The sequence below is a fragment of the Montipora foliosa genome, chromosome 8 (assembly GCF_036669935.1).
Source record: "Montipora foliosa isolate CH-2021 chromosome 8, ASM3666993v2, whole genome shotgun sequence".
NCBI lineage: Eukaryota > Metazoa > Cnidaria > Anthozoa > Scleractinia > Acroporidae > Montipora > Montipora foliosa.
In genome coordinates this window covers 36,130,424-36,146,535 of record NC_090876.1, presented here as the reverse complement: position 1 = coordinate 36,146,535, position 16,112 = coordinate 36,130,424, and the positions used below count along the sequence as shown (strand labels likewise).

At 39.3% G+C, this 16,112-nt stretch overlaps 2 protein-coding genes across 4 annotated transcripts in view; both read left to right on the top strand.

The window, feature by feature from the left end:
- LOC137967340 (E3 ubiquitin-protein ligase TRIM71-like) overlaps positions 1-16,112 on the top strand; it is a 23,526-nt gene extending 7,414 nt beyond the window's left edge. For 2 of the 3 annotated variants that reach the window (XM_068813866.1, XM_068813867.1), the window contains exon 2: positions 13,686-16,112. In XM_068813866.1, coding sequence (XP_068669967.1) covers positions 13,719-15,797 — 2,079 coding nt within the window. In that variant the 5' untranslated portion in view covers positions 13,686-13,718 and the 3' untranslated portion in view covers positions 15,798-16,112. Of the gene's footprint in view, positions 1-7,595; positions 7,790-13,685 lie in introns of those variants that run through there. The other variant, XM_068813865.1, reaches the window with a different exon arrangement.
- LOC138013247 (uncharacterized) lies at positions 1,168-5,162 on the top strand. The gene has a single exon (XM_068860269.1). The coding sequence runs from the start codon at positions 2,139-2,141 to the stop codon at positions 2,793-2,795; it is 657 nt and encodes a 218-aa protein (XP_068716370.1). The 5' UTR covers positions 1,168-2,138; the 3' UTR covers positions 2,796-5,162.

The window sequence follows — 16,112 nt, the reverse complement described above, 5'->3', positions numbered from 1 at the left end:
GATACATTGCGCTGAAGGTTGTTTTGTTTGCCTTATTTCTCTTAAGGTTAGAAAATTAGTTTCTGCAGGAGCCCATGGGCTCCTGGTTTCTGTTGATTCCTTACGGATAAAAATGAGAGAAGCTTAGAAGACCTTATCTCGATCATCAAACGTACCACGTATATGTTAATAAAACCGAAAAAAACATAACATTACCGAAAGGAGATCGCTATATACTAAAGCGATTTGAATTAGTAACCACTTATGGCTAACGACTCTGCAGGGAAGAACCATAACAGAATAAGTCAGAACCTAACATGTTGTGCTGTGTTGTGGTGAATTAAGCTTCTGTAATTATAAATATCTACTCCGCATTTCACGGGAAAATTACGATGACACTTGAACGAGATTTTATCCCAGCTGGATATATTGGGGGATGTAAATCAATTTTTGGAAAAATTGGTCATCTTTGAACGCTAAAGATGATATCCTGATGTCTACGAAAGCTTTATAAGGCTTCTACAAACCTAACTTTTTACAATAGTCAATTGGTTGCTCAAAAATATTCACACACGCTATGATATTTTGTGATAGTATAATCGGCCACAGACAGCACGACTGATAAAAACAATTTTAAATCACCACTCAAATTCAAAAATTCAATTACCAAACCCTTTAAACGAAAATGATTGCTATTTACAGCTCCCTGTCGTGCAAAAGAAGCTAAAAAAATCCTAATTGAAAAACGCTAACATTTGTCATAAAACCCCCAATAAAAGCTGTAACAATTTCTTGATTCAACTTTGAGATATCAAGCAAATTTTCAACCACAGCAAGAGATCTTGACCACAGGCATTCATAAATGTAAGACTGAGGTTGAATAACGGAATATAAACCATGAATTTCCAAAGAAATGAGCATCCTGCCTTCTTCAGGTGAATCAAACACTTAAGATTAAAAAATTCACAATACATAGGATTCTTTGAAAATCGGGAAATTACTAAAAAGTAAATTTGGTATTACTTTGGCTTTGACCAATCACGTCTCGAATGTAGCTTTCACATATTATGCTTGTGAGTATTAATAACTACGTAAAAGCCGGACACAATTGAAGTGGACCACACGATCGCAAAATAGATATTTCAATGTTTTTACAGCTGAAATCAAACTTTTTTTTGACGAAGAGCAATGTTTTCCGATATTGGGATGGACTGTTTTGAATTAAAGAGAAAAACTCTCAAAAAGGTTTTAAATCAATCTCTTCTTGTAAATAATCAGCTATAAAAGCCGTGTTTTAGAGGAGCGAAAATTGCGAAATGTACTACTCACTAATCCAATGGAAGTGTTTATAATGCGGCAAGTTCAGCGTAACTTTTAGATAATGTAATCAAAACCCCCAAAAACGGGAAGAAAATGTGTTGACTATTAAAGTAAACAACGTTTGGAAGATTTTGTTTTCTGAAATCAATAAAGGACTGATTAATTCCGCATGAACTGAAGTCCAAGAAAATTACTGAAGCTTCGTTTCTAATCTTTGCCCTAAATGGTAGACATCTGAGGTTGATGTATGACAAATCAAGTATAATCCAGCATGAAAGCACTTTACCGCGCAAAGACAAGTTCAGATAACACACGCGACTGTAGTGCAGTCTCCTCAATTCCTATTCAAATAAGGCAATTTATAATTCATTTAGGTTTTTTCGTTGTGACCACTTGTCTTCCGGTTCGGCAACCTCCAAGTGTCATTTATATTGTAACTACGAACCCTTGAAAAATAACTGCAAACGGGTTTGAAAGCAATTGTCTTCAGCTGCTGCAGTAATTCAATCAAGACGCTGCCAGTTTCGAGGGCTTTAAATTTGTTACGGATACAATTTCAAGTGATTTAAAAGTCGAGGGGAATTTCTCTGACAACGTAACTTGATTCATTCAATAATTACCCAAACACTCTCAAAAATCGGTGAAATATAATCGCTGGTTTCGACATTCAGTGGACGACGAAGTTCCCGGCATGAGAGGCAAACCACCGCATGGAAATTTCGAATTGAGCAACTGAGAGGTAAGGTAAATCAGCAACAACAAACGGAATAGAACTGCAAGTAATCAAAGATTTTGTTTCCACCAATTCTACGCTCGAGGCCGCCGACGTTTGGAAAAGAATGCAAACGAGCCACAGAACACCAAGTTCCAATGTTATTATTGTTCTCTCAGCTTTGTGGTTAATTGGAGTTTTTTTGATCAGCTGTGATGGTAGGCAGTGTGATTCACACAGTGATTGCCTTGGTGACTATAGACGGTGTTGCAGCGGTTACTGCCGACGGCTTTGCAACCTGTCTTGTTCTGGTGATGAGCATTGCGGTTCTCCAGGCAGCATTGAGGAATATTGCTGCAAAGGAAGGTGTATCTCTCTATCTAATATTTGTAAAAAACCATTACCTGAAGAGGAACCGATCCTAAGCACAGCTGTTATCGCAGTTATTGCAATATTCGGTATGATACTGATTCTGGCATTATTATGCTTTGTTCTGAGATCCTATTGGTACAAATGTCTCGGGATTTGTTCGAATGCAAGGGGTTCGCCACAACGACAAATCGGGGCCAAGCTCCGTGGTAGGAACGGATTTGTGGAACTCGGGAGGGGATCAACTGTAAACGGAGCTGATGAAACCTTGATCCGCCCAGAAAGGATTTCCACGCAAAGTAGTACCAGTTGGGTCGGACAAGACGTGCGTATCATTCCGCCAAAATCATCGGGTTCCGCACGGAATGGGCAAAGCAAAGCCAAGCAAAACAACATCAAAATGATGGTATCTTAACCGTAAAGACGTGTGAAACATGCATCCTAACACACAAACTTACCAAGAGCTTTTATTTAATAGCCAGAGCTAAAATTAGTGTACTGTAAAGTCCCGGCCCTTATGTAAAGTGAACAGACTGTTATGACGGCATCTGTGGCATCAGGCTACCAGCCGTCTCTCTATAAGCAGCTTTAGAGTCCTTGTTTACAAAAAAATGAATTTCCTATGCTATATCAATCCAAAACAGTAACATGTAAGCTACCGATAAGAATTACTTGCTAAAATACAGGAGTTGTGATGATAGCAAAGTGACCTAATAATCAGATCTATCACGGACCTTTGATCGTCGATCAACGCGTTTTGATAGACATGCTGCTTGCTTTCAGCAGAAGTGTTATCACAATACCAAGATATGTATTCGTTAAATCCTACCGAAAACAAATCGGCCACATTTGGTGACAGATTTAACCATAAATAACAGCGAAGTAAGTACTAGAGCGTACAGTATATAGGACAGTTAGTCGTTGAACTTATGATTTCGGGACGTATAAAGTGGCGCTTTCGATCTCTAGTTTGATTTAATTCATGCTTAATTCATTTTATCCGCTTTTACTTGAGTGATATTCAGTGCACAAAACAGTCACACAAGTGTCCACACGTGCAATAATCTTGTTTCTTGCAAACCTTTAGGGATTGATTGCCGGATGGGAATAGCACAGACGTTTTCAGGTTTTTTTGTCTAAAAACCCAAGAAAACCTTTTTAGTGAACGATATTTGTTCAAAGTGGTTAATTTAAACGGATGAACTTATACCAGAAACCCATAAGGGTTGAAACGTGTAACGGCCCCTTGTACTGCGGCTGGGAAAAAAGCTTCTGAATATTCAATTTGCTAAGTACCATATTTGGAACAATAAGAGCGAGGGGTTTCCAAATATGGTACTTAGCACTGAAACATTCAACCAATCAGTTCGCACTGAATATTCGGAAGCTTTGAACGCGCGTTACACGTCTCAACCCTTATGGGTTTCTGCTTATACAGAGAGAACCAAGAACCGCAATGATATCTTCAAGATCCAGCAAGTTGGGATGTATGTCAGTGACACATTAAAAAATGAATTGGGAAGGAACTTTGTCTGCTTCCAAAAATCTAAAAGTTGCCTTTCACTGTTACATGTCTAAATAAGAAATCATAATCGTGGCAGCTTGATAGTCATTCTACACATTTTAGTTTACAATTTGATTCGTGATGCAATATGAGCGCGTTGTGATCGACGTCATTACACCTTCGAGTTGTACACTTTTTTTGAACTTTTTTTCCAAATTATTGGTCAAATTTAGATTATAACCACTGTGACAATTTGTGACTGACAATGAGTTCGATGGTACTCTGGTATAGTATAGCATCTGGCTTTATTTTCAGATTCTATGAAATATGTATCAGTGAAACAAATTATGTAGAACCTCCTGATGGACTATTCTCGGTTTATTTGAAAAGAAGCGAGAATCAAGTGTAGCTTATGTTATATGGTAGCTTGATTCTGATTTTCGAGCGAGCGATTCGGGAAATGAGTTCACGTGTTATTTCATTTCTTTTTCATTACTTTACCTTAGAATAATCCAATTTAGTCGCAAGTGAGCCAAAGGCTATGAATTCGAATATAATAACCGGTACTCAAACTACTGATAATTTAATTTATTTTCCCTCACTTCAATAGTGAAGTCTAAAATATTAAATTCGTGCGAAGTATCATAAGTTGTCAGCTTAAATTTACACACATATTCATTTTGCCCGTCAAAGCTACATTTGCTTCCAAATTTAATGGCTTCCTTACTTTCATGCGATCTTTGTTTGCAACTTGCCACATGTGTAGGCTGATTGTTTGAGGCTTCTGAAGCTGCGATGTGACCAAACGCGGAAATGAAAAATAAGTAAGTTTCAAATCATTTGCATAATAATAGACGCGACAGCTCATTCCTAAGAAATAGGGCAGGAGTCCAAATGCACGGTTTACCAATTGCAAGCTCTACAAGCGATACTGCCGTTTTATCCTCCATATACCAGTTTAAGGAAATCCATTAAGAAAGATAGATTCTTAGTGATAGAATATACCACAGCTGAGAATTGAAATTCAATGACTGGGAATAACAATACTGTATTTATGACATTGATGTTAGGCGGCTTTACCTAAAGTTCCAAGGGGCTATTTATTACAAACACTGTTACCACAAATAACATGATTTGGTTCTTGGCATTTCCCTCATCTGATTAATTAACCCTTTGAATCCCAATGACCCTACCCCTGCTGGGTAACTATTCTCCAGACTGGCCCCCTTCCCTCGCCTTTAAAGTAAATTTTGAATTTGCCTAGAGCCGCTTAAATCTTGAAACACTGGTTTATAAGACCGCGGCTTCGCTGTTGTTTATTTGATTGAAACTTCTTGGTTGTTCATCAAAAGATTGAAAGGGAAAATGTAAGAGAACTTACCTCGTCTATATAAAACTCTCATGTATTTAATCAAATGCAAGAAAAGTAGCGGCCAGTTCATTGGAGTTTGGTGAACACTGTACATCCGAAAGTATCGTTTCACCGGGTTTCTTTCCGGAGCACTCTGTATGGTTTTCAGTCTCCGTTAATTTGTAGCAGTTTGCATGATTTAGGGATGATGATGAACTTTATTGAAGTGTCAACTGTATTTAGCGCTGCATGGGAAGCTAATTGTGGACACTGTACAGAAATCGAATATCAAATCATAGACTGATTTTTGAGGAGAGGGGAAAACCGGAGTATCCGGAGAAAAACCTCACGGAGCAGAGTAGCGAACCAACAAACTCAACCCATATGACGCCAGATCCTGGCCACATTCGTGGGAGGCGAGTGTTGTCACCACTGCGCCATCACTGAGAGACTTTTTGTGTCTGTCCCTAGAGCCTTAAAACTGCATAAGAAGCATTCCTTGTAATACGTTCAATAGATCCATCCGTATTAGTTGTTACTGGTCTCATTACTACATGAAAGAAACACCTTTGTATCTCGTCAGTCTATGCTGTTCAATATGTTTTCATAGATTTCAGTTTCAAAATCTCTAGTCACCAAATTTTATTCAGTGGAAAATAACTTTAGAAAAGGGATCGGAACGGTAGAAAAGAGAAGGCTTTGGTCTCTTCACATGATCCCGGTTGACCTTGAAATCCGACTTTCTGTTCACATGGCGACTTTCAGCCCGGTTTCCGAGGGGAAAAGTGGTGACGTGAACATTCGGGCATGAAATCTAACGAACAAGCCCGGCGAGAATGTCTTAATCAGCCTCACAAGGAACTATTATCGAAGAAAACTCGGTAATATCCGTTCTATCACGAAAATGCATTGTATTATTTCCCTCCCAGTAACCAAGCTGAAGTGTTCTTATGGCAAAATTTCCAGCCGGTTTACCGAGATCCCGGTTGAAAAAACCGAGATCTCAGCAACCGAGGAAGCCCGCCCTTTCATATGAACACATCGAAATTTTATAAAGGATTTAGAGGTGAGGCGAGATCTTGGAAACCGGGCCGGCCGGGTCGAACGGGCTCATATGAAGAGGCCCTTAGCGCTTAGATTTCATGCAGGTCTGTCCCGGTTTCCGAGATCTCGACTCACCTCCAAATCCTCTGTAAAATGCCGAATAGTTCCATTTGATAGTCAACCTTAAGTCAAAAGAAATTTGAGGCTGATTAATTCTCGCTAGGCTTGTTCGTTAGATTTCACGCCTGAATGGTCGCGACATCTCGGAAACCCGAGCTAAAAGGCACCTTATGAACAAAAACCGATTTTATCCCGGTAACCGAGCCAGCCCGGTCAACCGGGATCATGTGAAGAGGTCCTTTATCACACTTTGCAAAAACAAATGACTGACAGAGAGTGCTCTTGAATCGCAAATTTCAAAGTGAGGGCAGCTGCAGTGGCGGTTATTTTTAATTGAATAAGTCGAGGATTGCAAAGAAAAGTGTTTTTCGAACAATGCTTCCCAAGTAGACAGAAACAATATTCCTGACCCAAGCCTAGCTTTAACTTAAAATTTTCTCGGTGTAAATAGTTCGTTGGAATTTCGTTAAATTAAGGGGAGTCTTTCATAAAAGGCTTGAATCTTGAAGTTCTGGACACAGATGATTAATCGGCTCACATCTCAGTTGATCCCAGGAGGGGCAGAATTTGAAAACACATCAGCTGATCAGTTTTCTTTGAGATGGCTAAAGGATCGCGTGTCTTTGCAACCGAACCTTGAAGTTAACATAATCCTCGCGCCGGTAAGGTTTTCCTTTTAAGTTTGTAAAAGTAAATAACTCTCCGCCACCACTAATCCGGAGACATCTGAGCACGCAATATTTTTTGCCGTGTTAGCCTATAGCATATACAAAAAATGTATTTTTAATTTATTCCAAAAGGAGAGTTTTGTAAAATACTTTCTATATCAAAGAAGGTGAAAAAACCCTTTGTTTGAAGTGTTATTACAAGTGTGGACAACATTGAGTGTAGACTGCTCATCAATGATACGTGCTCCGATGTGAACCATTACCCACCCTCTTTACCATTTCGAATCCTGCGAATAATGAAAGTCTTAATCTGTTGTTAGCTCCACCTATGATCAGAAAACTGTACCAGATTTAAATGCATGCTTATTGAGGAAATTTGACAAGTTCTTGCTTGATATTGCTTTGCGTTATTACATTCAAAGACATCCATACTGCTTTATACAAATAAAACGTCATTCGAATAACAGCAGAGCCTAACAAAAGAGGTTAAACGTGCTTAAACAATCCAGCGCGCAAGCAAGCAAAAGAACAGTTAGTCGGTCGATATCAGTGTGCCTCGCTTTATTGAAATAACACACAATTCAGTGGCCAGAACGTATACCGTCAAAGCTTGAAAAATCTGCTTTATAATCAAACTTCGCCCGTTCAAAACTTGGACGGAAGTGTTTCGCCGGCACAAACAGCTGTCACAGTAGGAGCGGGCTATTCGAGTAGATCCTTCGGTAAGTTATTTAGGTGTGAGTCGTATTTTGGCGCTATTAGTTGGACTTTTCGCATATAATTCAGGCCACAGGAATACAGTGGATTGGGTATTGTTTGCCGGCGGCGTGTCTTTTGCCAGTTTTCTCGCTGCGACGTCGAAATTAAGCAGGGATCCTGCCTGGCAAAGATAATTTTTTTGTTACTGCAGTCTCAATTGTACTTCAGGGTTTTGTTTTGGAGCTAAACTAAATTTTGAGTGGCGGTCTTTCCTTGAGGTTGCTCAAACTTTGTGAGTGGTTTACAAAAAAAATACCCCAGAAATGCACGGTTTGATAGTCCGCCCACAGCTTTCCAGTATTATACACCGTCAAACAATGGCTAATGATCTATATGTTTTTGATGCAGATTTTTCTACTCTGATACTTTTGAATTTAATGTACATCGTTTATGTGCCAGGCTTTTGTTATTATGGTAGTAAGCGTGTCGCCTAAGCAAAACATTTTGGGATTGAGGGTACATGCTTCTCAGACTTTGAAGGGTTCCCGAGACGTAACCGCATCATATCTATTAAGTCTCCGGGTGACTGAGGCGTTCAGGAGAGCGTTTAAGATGTTTGTTCAGTTTTTCAATCGATATGAGTACATTAGACTGATAAGCTCATCTGATCCGCTTTTAACAATGGTCTAAATACTGAAACTATAGACTATTGAATCAACCAACTTTGCATATTAACAGTCAACAAAAGCGACTCGGCCATTCACCTTCTAATATTACATCCAGCGAAATTTTTGAAAAAGGTTGTTGATCCCATGATGAATTGATTTTCCGAATTTAAATTAACATGACTCAATCAGCTTTTGTTTGGAGAATTAAGTATACAGAGTTCACAGATGATTGTTGTCAAATGACTGTAATGAATTACAAATTTGAAAATATCTCCGAAAATATTGGAGTAATGATATTCAAACTTGGCACCAGTAATGTACATCAGATAAGGTAGAAGTGACACCCATTAAGATGTTGCCATGGCAACAGTCTCGTTTCCAGTGCCTTTCTGCAATGTAAAAAAAACCATGGATTTTGAGCAGATAAGTACAGGTTGATTGCCAGACTTGAAACCCATGTGCTGCCCATAATGCTGTACATCTCTGTATAAGATTACCGAGAGTGAACATGTCTTATTACGACAATAAACGACAAAATCAATCTTGCGTTAAATAGACCCTGCAGCAAAAATGGTTGCCATGGCAACGGCATAGAGAGCATCATTTTGTGCTTGCTTGAGGTAGATTACTGCTGCCCAATTTGAACAACACGAATCCAATATTTTCGGAGATATTCTCAATTTTGGGATTCATTCAGTTAGAGTCGTTTGCAATGTTTGTGACGTCATCAAACTTGAATATCTCTGGAACGAAAGAAGGTATTCCAGTTAGCTGAGAATGTGAGAAAGACGGCTTCCACTGCAACTCGGTTTGAAAAACAGGCTTAATCAGTGATCGGAAATGGCTCATTTTGTTGTGTAAAACTCGTAAGGTACGTTTTGATACACGCGATGGCGACATTTGCACTGTTTGACACATTACCTTGTATGTATATTTTTCGGCACTAAGTGCAATTATTAACTGCCTGACGTAGAGAATTGCATTCGTTGTTATTCCCCACAGATTTTCACTAGCGGGGTTTGAACACAGGAAAAAATAAATTTTAAGGATCATATGTAATCTAGTTGGATAGTACCCTGTTTCGATTTAAGCCTTTTTTGGTGTTTGCTGTTTGCTTACACGGGGTGCTGACACAGGGAGAGGGGTGAATAAGGCACAGTCAAGGCAGCCGACAGTGCTACCAGCTAGCGAGTTACAGAACTACCAACTTTGACTTTGCCTTTTAGCTTCGAGGAGTTTAAAGAGAGCAATCTAAGTTTAAAACGAGATTTTGTTTGACGATGAAAGCGATTTGAGAATGAGTTTAAACAAATCTAAATGCTCTTTTTCAAGTGATTGTGGTATTCAACCACGTTCAAATATTTGTCCCCCTAAGCAATGTAGAGGACAGGCTGAAACGTCATGAATAAATAACGCGGAGGATCAAAAGATGACTATGTAAGGGGTCACCTGTGCAGAACGTGATCTCAAGAAGGAAAACTGAAAAATTCTCTTTCAAGGAATCTAATGCATCGGCCAAGCTCAACTCTCGACAAAGATTGATCGGACCAAAGAGGTCTGAAGCAAATTTTATTTTCAGATTTCTATAAGATCTTCCTTATATCATTGAAGATTTTTGTGTTTTGATAAAAACGAGCCGTATAAGAAAACCAGAGGGAGATCTGAGGCAAACCCTTTAAGAATTAACCATAAACTGTAGCAAGCCTTGGTGTTAAGTGTGGACACAGGAGCTAATGGTTGTGAGTGATTTTCAAATTAAGGTCAAAATGGTTTAGAAATCTCGGGAATATTTCCTCAAATCAGAGAGTGAGTGGAGGCAGGTTATTGGGAAAAGGACTCGAATAGGAGCATGTATTTCCGTAAAGTCCAGAAACGAATGAGAAAAGTTGAAGTAAATCTAGGTCAGGGACTAGGTGTTACTTGCTCACATTGTCAGTTCGAACTGTTTTTCGTTTTATAGCGCTTAATTGAAAACATTACAAAGTTTGCATTTGAAGCAGGGTATCTTTCATCAGGTAATGAGAGATGTGGGGAGAGGGGTGCATGTTTAATATTCGAAAACGGACTCCATGCTTAGAATAAATTGCAAAAAGCAAAAGCCCTTAACGTATAATCAAGAGATGAAGAGTGTTAAAAGATGCTTTAAAATCACTCAGACTAAAAATTTAAACTAATACTGTCCATGTTCATGTACCCTTTGTTTCTGCGCTGTTTTCTTGCTCATGTTATGGGTTGACGAGATGGGTATGTATTGCAGGTTGAAAAACATTTTTGAAGCCTTAAATCTCGAAAAGGTTTAAAATTGGGCAAAGATTTACAATGCATGTTTTTGTTTTTTTTTCTTAAAGTTTTGAATAGGAATAATCTTCGTCACATCCCGTAACCAGGATTGTACCTCTCACGGACCGTGTTGTTTCGAGGTGATTTTCTCATGAAACCAGGGCTCAGTTGTTGTTAGGGTAAGCCTAATAAAAAAAGTTTCCACGAGTCTTTTAGCTTTCAAAATTTACTGGGTGGTCTTCAGCATAAATTTACCAGTTAAGACTTTTTCGATTTGCAAAATTCAAGCATGGATTAGTATTTAATTGACGATACCCGGCTTTTGAAGAACTGGTCCCCGACCTCAGTCTTTTGTTAATGACAAGGTCAAAGAAATTAATTGCTACCCTTGGGACTGTGAATTGTCACTCCAGCAATCCGAAACCTTTTTTAAAGGTCGTCCAAAAATAGCTTGGTTTGCAAAAACGCCATGACATAGACATGGTATTGGGTCTACTGCTCTCTTTATTCTGTTTTTCGGACCAGAAAACAGCAAAAAAATTATGACATGGTGCATTTTTAATTTGAAGTTCTTGACACAAAGAAAACAACTAAATTAAAACCTGCCGTTTAGTTCAACTTGCATCAAAAAAGTGCTACCGTCTGACTTTAAAACTTCATGGGCGAGCCGATCAGTGAGTGAGTGAGGAGATGTCACAACGTCTTGACTGATTTTCATACACCAGCCTTGCACAACTTTTAAAAGGAAAGTAATACATGCTGATTTCCATGAGGGATGTATCTAGAGATTTAATTAAATAGAGATAACACAGGAAGTTAGGTTTTTAATTGGCTTACTGTAAAGTGAAAATAGAACGAAAATGGACAACACACCTTAAGATCTTTTTGCTTATGTTCTTTAAAGTCAACATAGTCAACAAAGCAGCAGCTACAATAGATTAGTTCAGACTAATGGGATAGTCATTAGCAGACGTATCATCATGATTTAATCAAAAAACATTCTGATTATTACTCTAAGAGCAGCGCCAAACCACTTTCCGGATGAGTTGCTCTGATTTGTGAGGACAAAGAAATTCTTTGAGTGTAATAGAAGTATGCGCTTTTACGAAGTTTGCGAACATTGACAGAATAGCCCTTGAAATACAATTTCTTTACGCGTTTCCTTTGTCAGTAGGGGTTGTCCACAAACGAATTTGGATCGTGCATCTCGGTTCTGACAAAAAGTATAAACGGGTCTGGAGAGCAGAGGTGATTCGATAAACATGATCTAAAACACCCCTAATTTCAAACAATTTACTTTTTTTGTGAAGAGCTTTATAAGAACAACAAAAGAAGAACTCTATGCCACTAAAAAGGGAGTGTACTCAGCGGGGCTTTCAGCAGAATATAATTAGGCAAAGAAAAATGGTCTAAGGGTGTATTCCGCCAAAACATAGACAATATCTTTTGTATGCAGAAGTTCCACTGCATACAGTTCGAGCAACCTGACTGACAGCAAAGCCTGTGTTTAAGTCCACTATTGACGATCACGGAGTGTTAGTTCACGAAAGAAAACGCCACGCCAGTAAGCTGTATTTGTGATTTAGCAAGAAATCGTGCCGGGAAAAATACCTTTAAAACCATTTCCATCATGTCTTGAACCAACCAAAAAAACAATAAACAAAAGAGAGAGCGGCAGGATCCAGCTTTGTAATGAGAGTGAAAGAGAAAGAGCAAGTTAATTGAAGGAACAACTTGTCAACCAATTTCTGAAGACATGAAAATCGAAAAGACCGTGCGAATCGACCATTAACTGCATTAATATCGCAATTACAGACTTCCTAATAGTCTACAGAAAACTGCCCTTTGTTTCGAGGGCAATTTGATCAAAAAGTGCTTAAATACACATCTCTTGAGAAATGACCCTCGTCTATAAAAACAGGAATTTGAATCGCAAAGTTTATGCCGAAAATGTTAAGAACGTTTAAATTGTCAACAATAGTTCAAACGTGCACGAATAGTCGGGCGAATAGTACGCTGTAATTCTGAGTGAGATTTCATACAAATGCAGCGAGATCCAGTACTTAGCTCTTCGAATGTTAAATTGAAAGATAGTTTCGGAAACTGATGGTGAACAGGCATTTGTAATTTTTCTTTTTGACAAACAAACTAGTAAAACATGTTGAGAGCTTTATATATATTGTGCGGTGATGCATCATTGGAAGCGATTTAAAAATCTAAATAGTTTCCGCGCGTTTGCAGGTAATTAAACTTTTAATGGCACCTTTCAGAACTTTTCTGTTGATTGCTGCTATTAAGATATCTGTTGCTCAATACCTGAAACCGAAATTCAGGCTTCTGTTGTCAAGAGTTAATTGATTAAAATTGAATTCACCTTGCATGAGCAGTTAGAGTCGTCTCAAATGATCACACTTGTGACCAATTGCGAAATATGAGACGATTATGTTTCAGCAAAATCGGATGCTATTAAGGAAAACTGTACATGATCATCAGTGGCGTGGTCATCGCGGATTTGAAATTTGCATGTTTGAGTGAGTTATGTTTTCCTTTAAGATTTGAATTTGCTTCTGTTCAAACAACTTCTGTTCTTTCGGTTTGTCTTTAATATGAAAGCGTCAGTTTTTCAAGGTATTTTATTGGCTTGTGTCAACTTCAGCTTTTTGTCTTGTAATCATTGTTTCCTTTCGTTTGCATGATCGTGGTTAAAATGCGATTTCTCTTTTGCTTCTTGTTTTTTTCAGGGCAGGAGAAGGGAGAGATTCTTTTGCCGACGAAATGATTTTTTAATGTTATGAAAACTTCGGGGTTTTTTTGCCCTTTGCTATGCTCCAAACCAATAAAGAAAGACTTCTTTGTTGACATCTCCCTCGGAGATTATTGTTTAGGCGAGAATTGTAAACATCGCGGTAAGCTACGAAAACACTGTTATTATTAAGTGGTTTAACCGACTTACTAATATTCAACAACACAGATTGGTGATTTAAGACTGAGAGGTCAGAAGAGCATGGATCGTGCGAAGTTGTGTGAATTCAGTGACGAGATTTTGAAGAAAAAGTTCTACGATTGTATGTTGAATTCCTTTCTACCCGACAACATATCGAAGTCGCCTGGTGCGCTCTTAAATGGTTATTTTGCGGAAATTTTAACGATTAACACAACGAATCCGAAGTATTTTCGCTCGCCGTCGGTTTACCACAGTCCACATCGTAAAAGTCACAAGCATTCCAAGGACTATGCGTTGCACCATTTTCAAGATCAATTTCTCGAAGACATTCCCGAGGAACAGCCCGAAGTCGCGAGCGTGCTTGGACGTTGTCCCGATCACGCGAATGAAAAACTGAGATACTTTTGTGAAACGTGCGACGAGCCAATTTGTCTCGATTGTACTTCGACTGATCACAGAAAACACAGATTTTCCTATCTGAGAGAAGTTTATCACAAACAGAAGCACAGTATGGCTAGCCTGCTAGGTCAGGGAAAAACGCAAATAGAGAACACACGAAAATCATTAAATGAGGTAAAGAATTTGCTTTCTAAGCTTCAAGAGGAACGGGAGTCAATGGCAAAAACCATTCGGGAGAATACTCAGATTTTGATAGCTTCTCTCCAACAACAGGAAGATCAACTTTTGGATGAACTCAACGGAGCATTCAAAAGCAAAGAAAGCTCGCTCCGAAAAGAAAGACAATATTATGAATTAATCCTAGAGCGACTGAGCGGCAGTTGCCAATACACTGAGAAAGCCATCAAAATTGGTAACGAACTGGAAATTTTGGTCATCCAGAAACACTTGAAAAGACGTCTGAGTGAAGTCTCAAACACTCGGAAAGATTATAATTCAGCAGATTTTAAGAACGTGTATTACTTCAGTGACCCGAAGTCGACGGAAAATGTGCGAAAAGCGCTCGGTCACATCATCGTTTCCGATACATCTTCCGATTTGTCCACGGCAACCGGCGATGGACTCGTGAAAGCTCAGGTTGGCGCTCCGGCTGAATTCGTTGTTACAGCGAAGGGATTTGACGATCAGCCAAAAACCCGAGGTGGCGATCTTGTAACCATCGACATCCGAAGCCCAAGTAAAAACGCCGTCTCCTCGGAAGTCCTAGATAAAGGCGACGGAAGTTACGCAGTCGCCTTTACACCAAGTTTGAATGGTGAACACGAAGTTAGAGTTGCAATTCATCATCAGCCAGTCAAAGGAAGTCCGTTCAAAGTGTTGGTCACAAATCCACGTGTTTACAGTAAGGTAACGCGGCCACTCTTGTGCATCGGAGGCCCGGGCGAAGTGCGAGGAAAATTCAAACTTCCGTGTGGAGTGGCGGTTGATAGCGAGGGGAGAATATTGGTGGCAGATTGTCACAATCACCGCTTACAGATCTTTGACCCTCAAGGTCGGTTCTTCAAGAGTTTTGGAAACCTTGGAGAAAAAAACGGACAGTTAAACAACCCAACTGACGTGGCGGTTGATAAGCAAGGAAACATTATTGTTTGTGATAAGGACAATCACCGTATCCAGCGATTCACAAAAGACGGCGTCTTTATCAACAAGTTTGGAGGTTTTGGCGAAAATCAAGGGAAGCTAAAACGCCCATGGGGAGTCTCCATCGGAAATGATGACGAAATCATTGTTACAGATCGTAAAAACAGCAGAATTCAAATTTTTAGAGAGGATGGTAGTCTTATTCGAGTATTCGGTTGTCATGGACATGCCAGCGAAAAGCTTGATCAACCGTACCACGCAATAATGGACTCGAAGGGTGATATTTTTGTCACAGACAGCAACAACCATGCTATCAAAGTGTTCGATTGCAATGGTAATTTCTTGCGAGAGATTGGCGTGGGCCAATCAATGCTAAAGTACCCTACAGGTATTGCTTTCGATATGGATGATCACGTGATTGTCTCGGATCAGTACAATCACCGTATTCAGATTTTTAACAAAGATGGATGTCTGGAAGCCTCCCTTGCATCTGCTGTCAATGGAATGGGACAGAAATGCTATCCTAAAGGCGTAGCAGTTACCCCTGGAGGGTACATTGTTGTGGCCGATAGTGATAGCCATCGTGTTATTGTACTTTAAGGATTGCTGGAAAGGCTCTACATGTAGTAGGCTCAAGTAGTTCTCAAGTGTTGTAACTGCCAATTTCAGTAGGTTCTTTTGGGGCCAGGATCTATTATTTTTGGGTTTAATCTCCATCCTTTCTGTCACTTGTTCTAGAGAATGAGGCCAGGTTCGGGCAAATTGTGCTACAACAAGTTGCAAAATTGTTGAGACACTTTCATTGAAAAACACCTTTTCTAGCTCCCAATGCCCGCCCTATCTAGAATTTAAACCTTTCCCACTTCCTCTCCCTCTTTCAATGTTGACTGCTTAAGTTTCCAACATTTTTTTGTC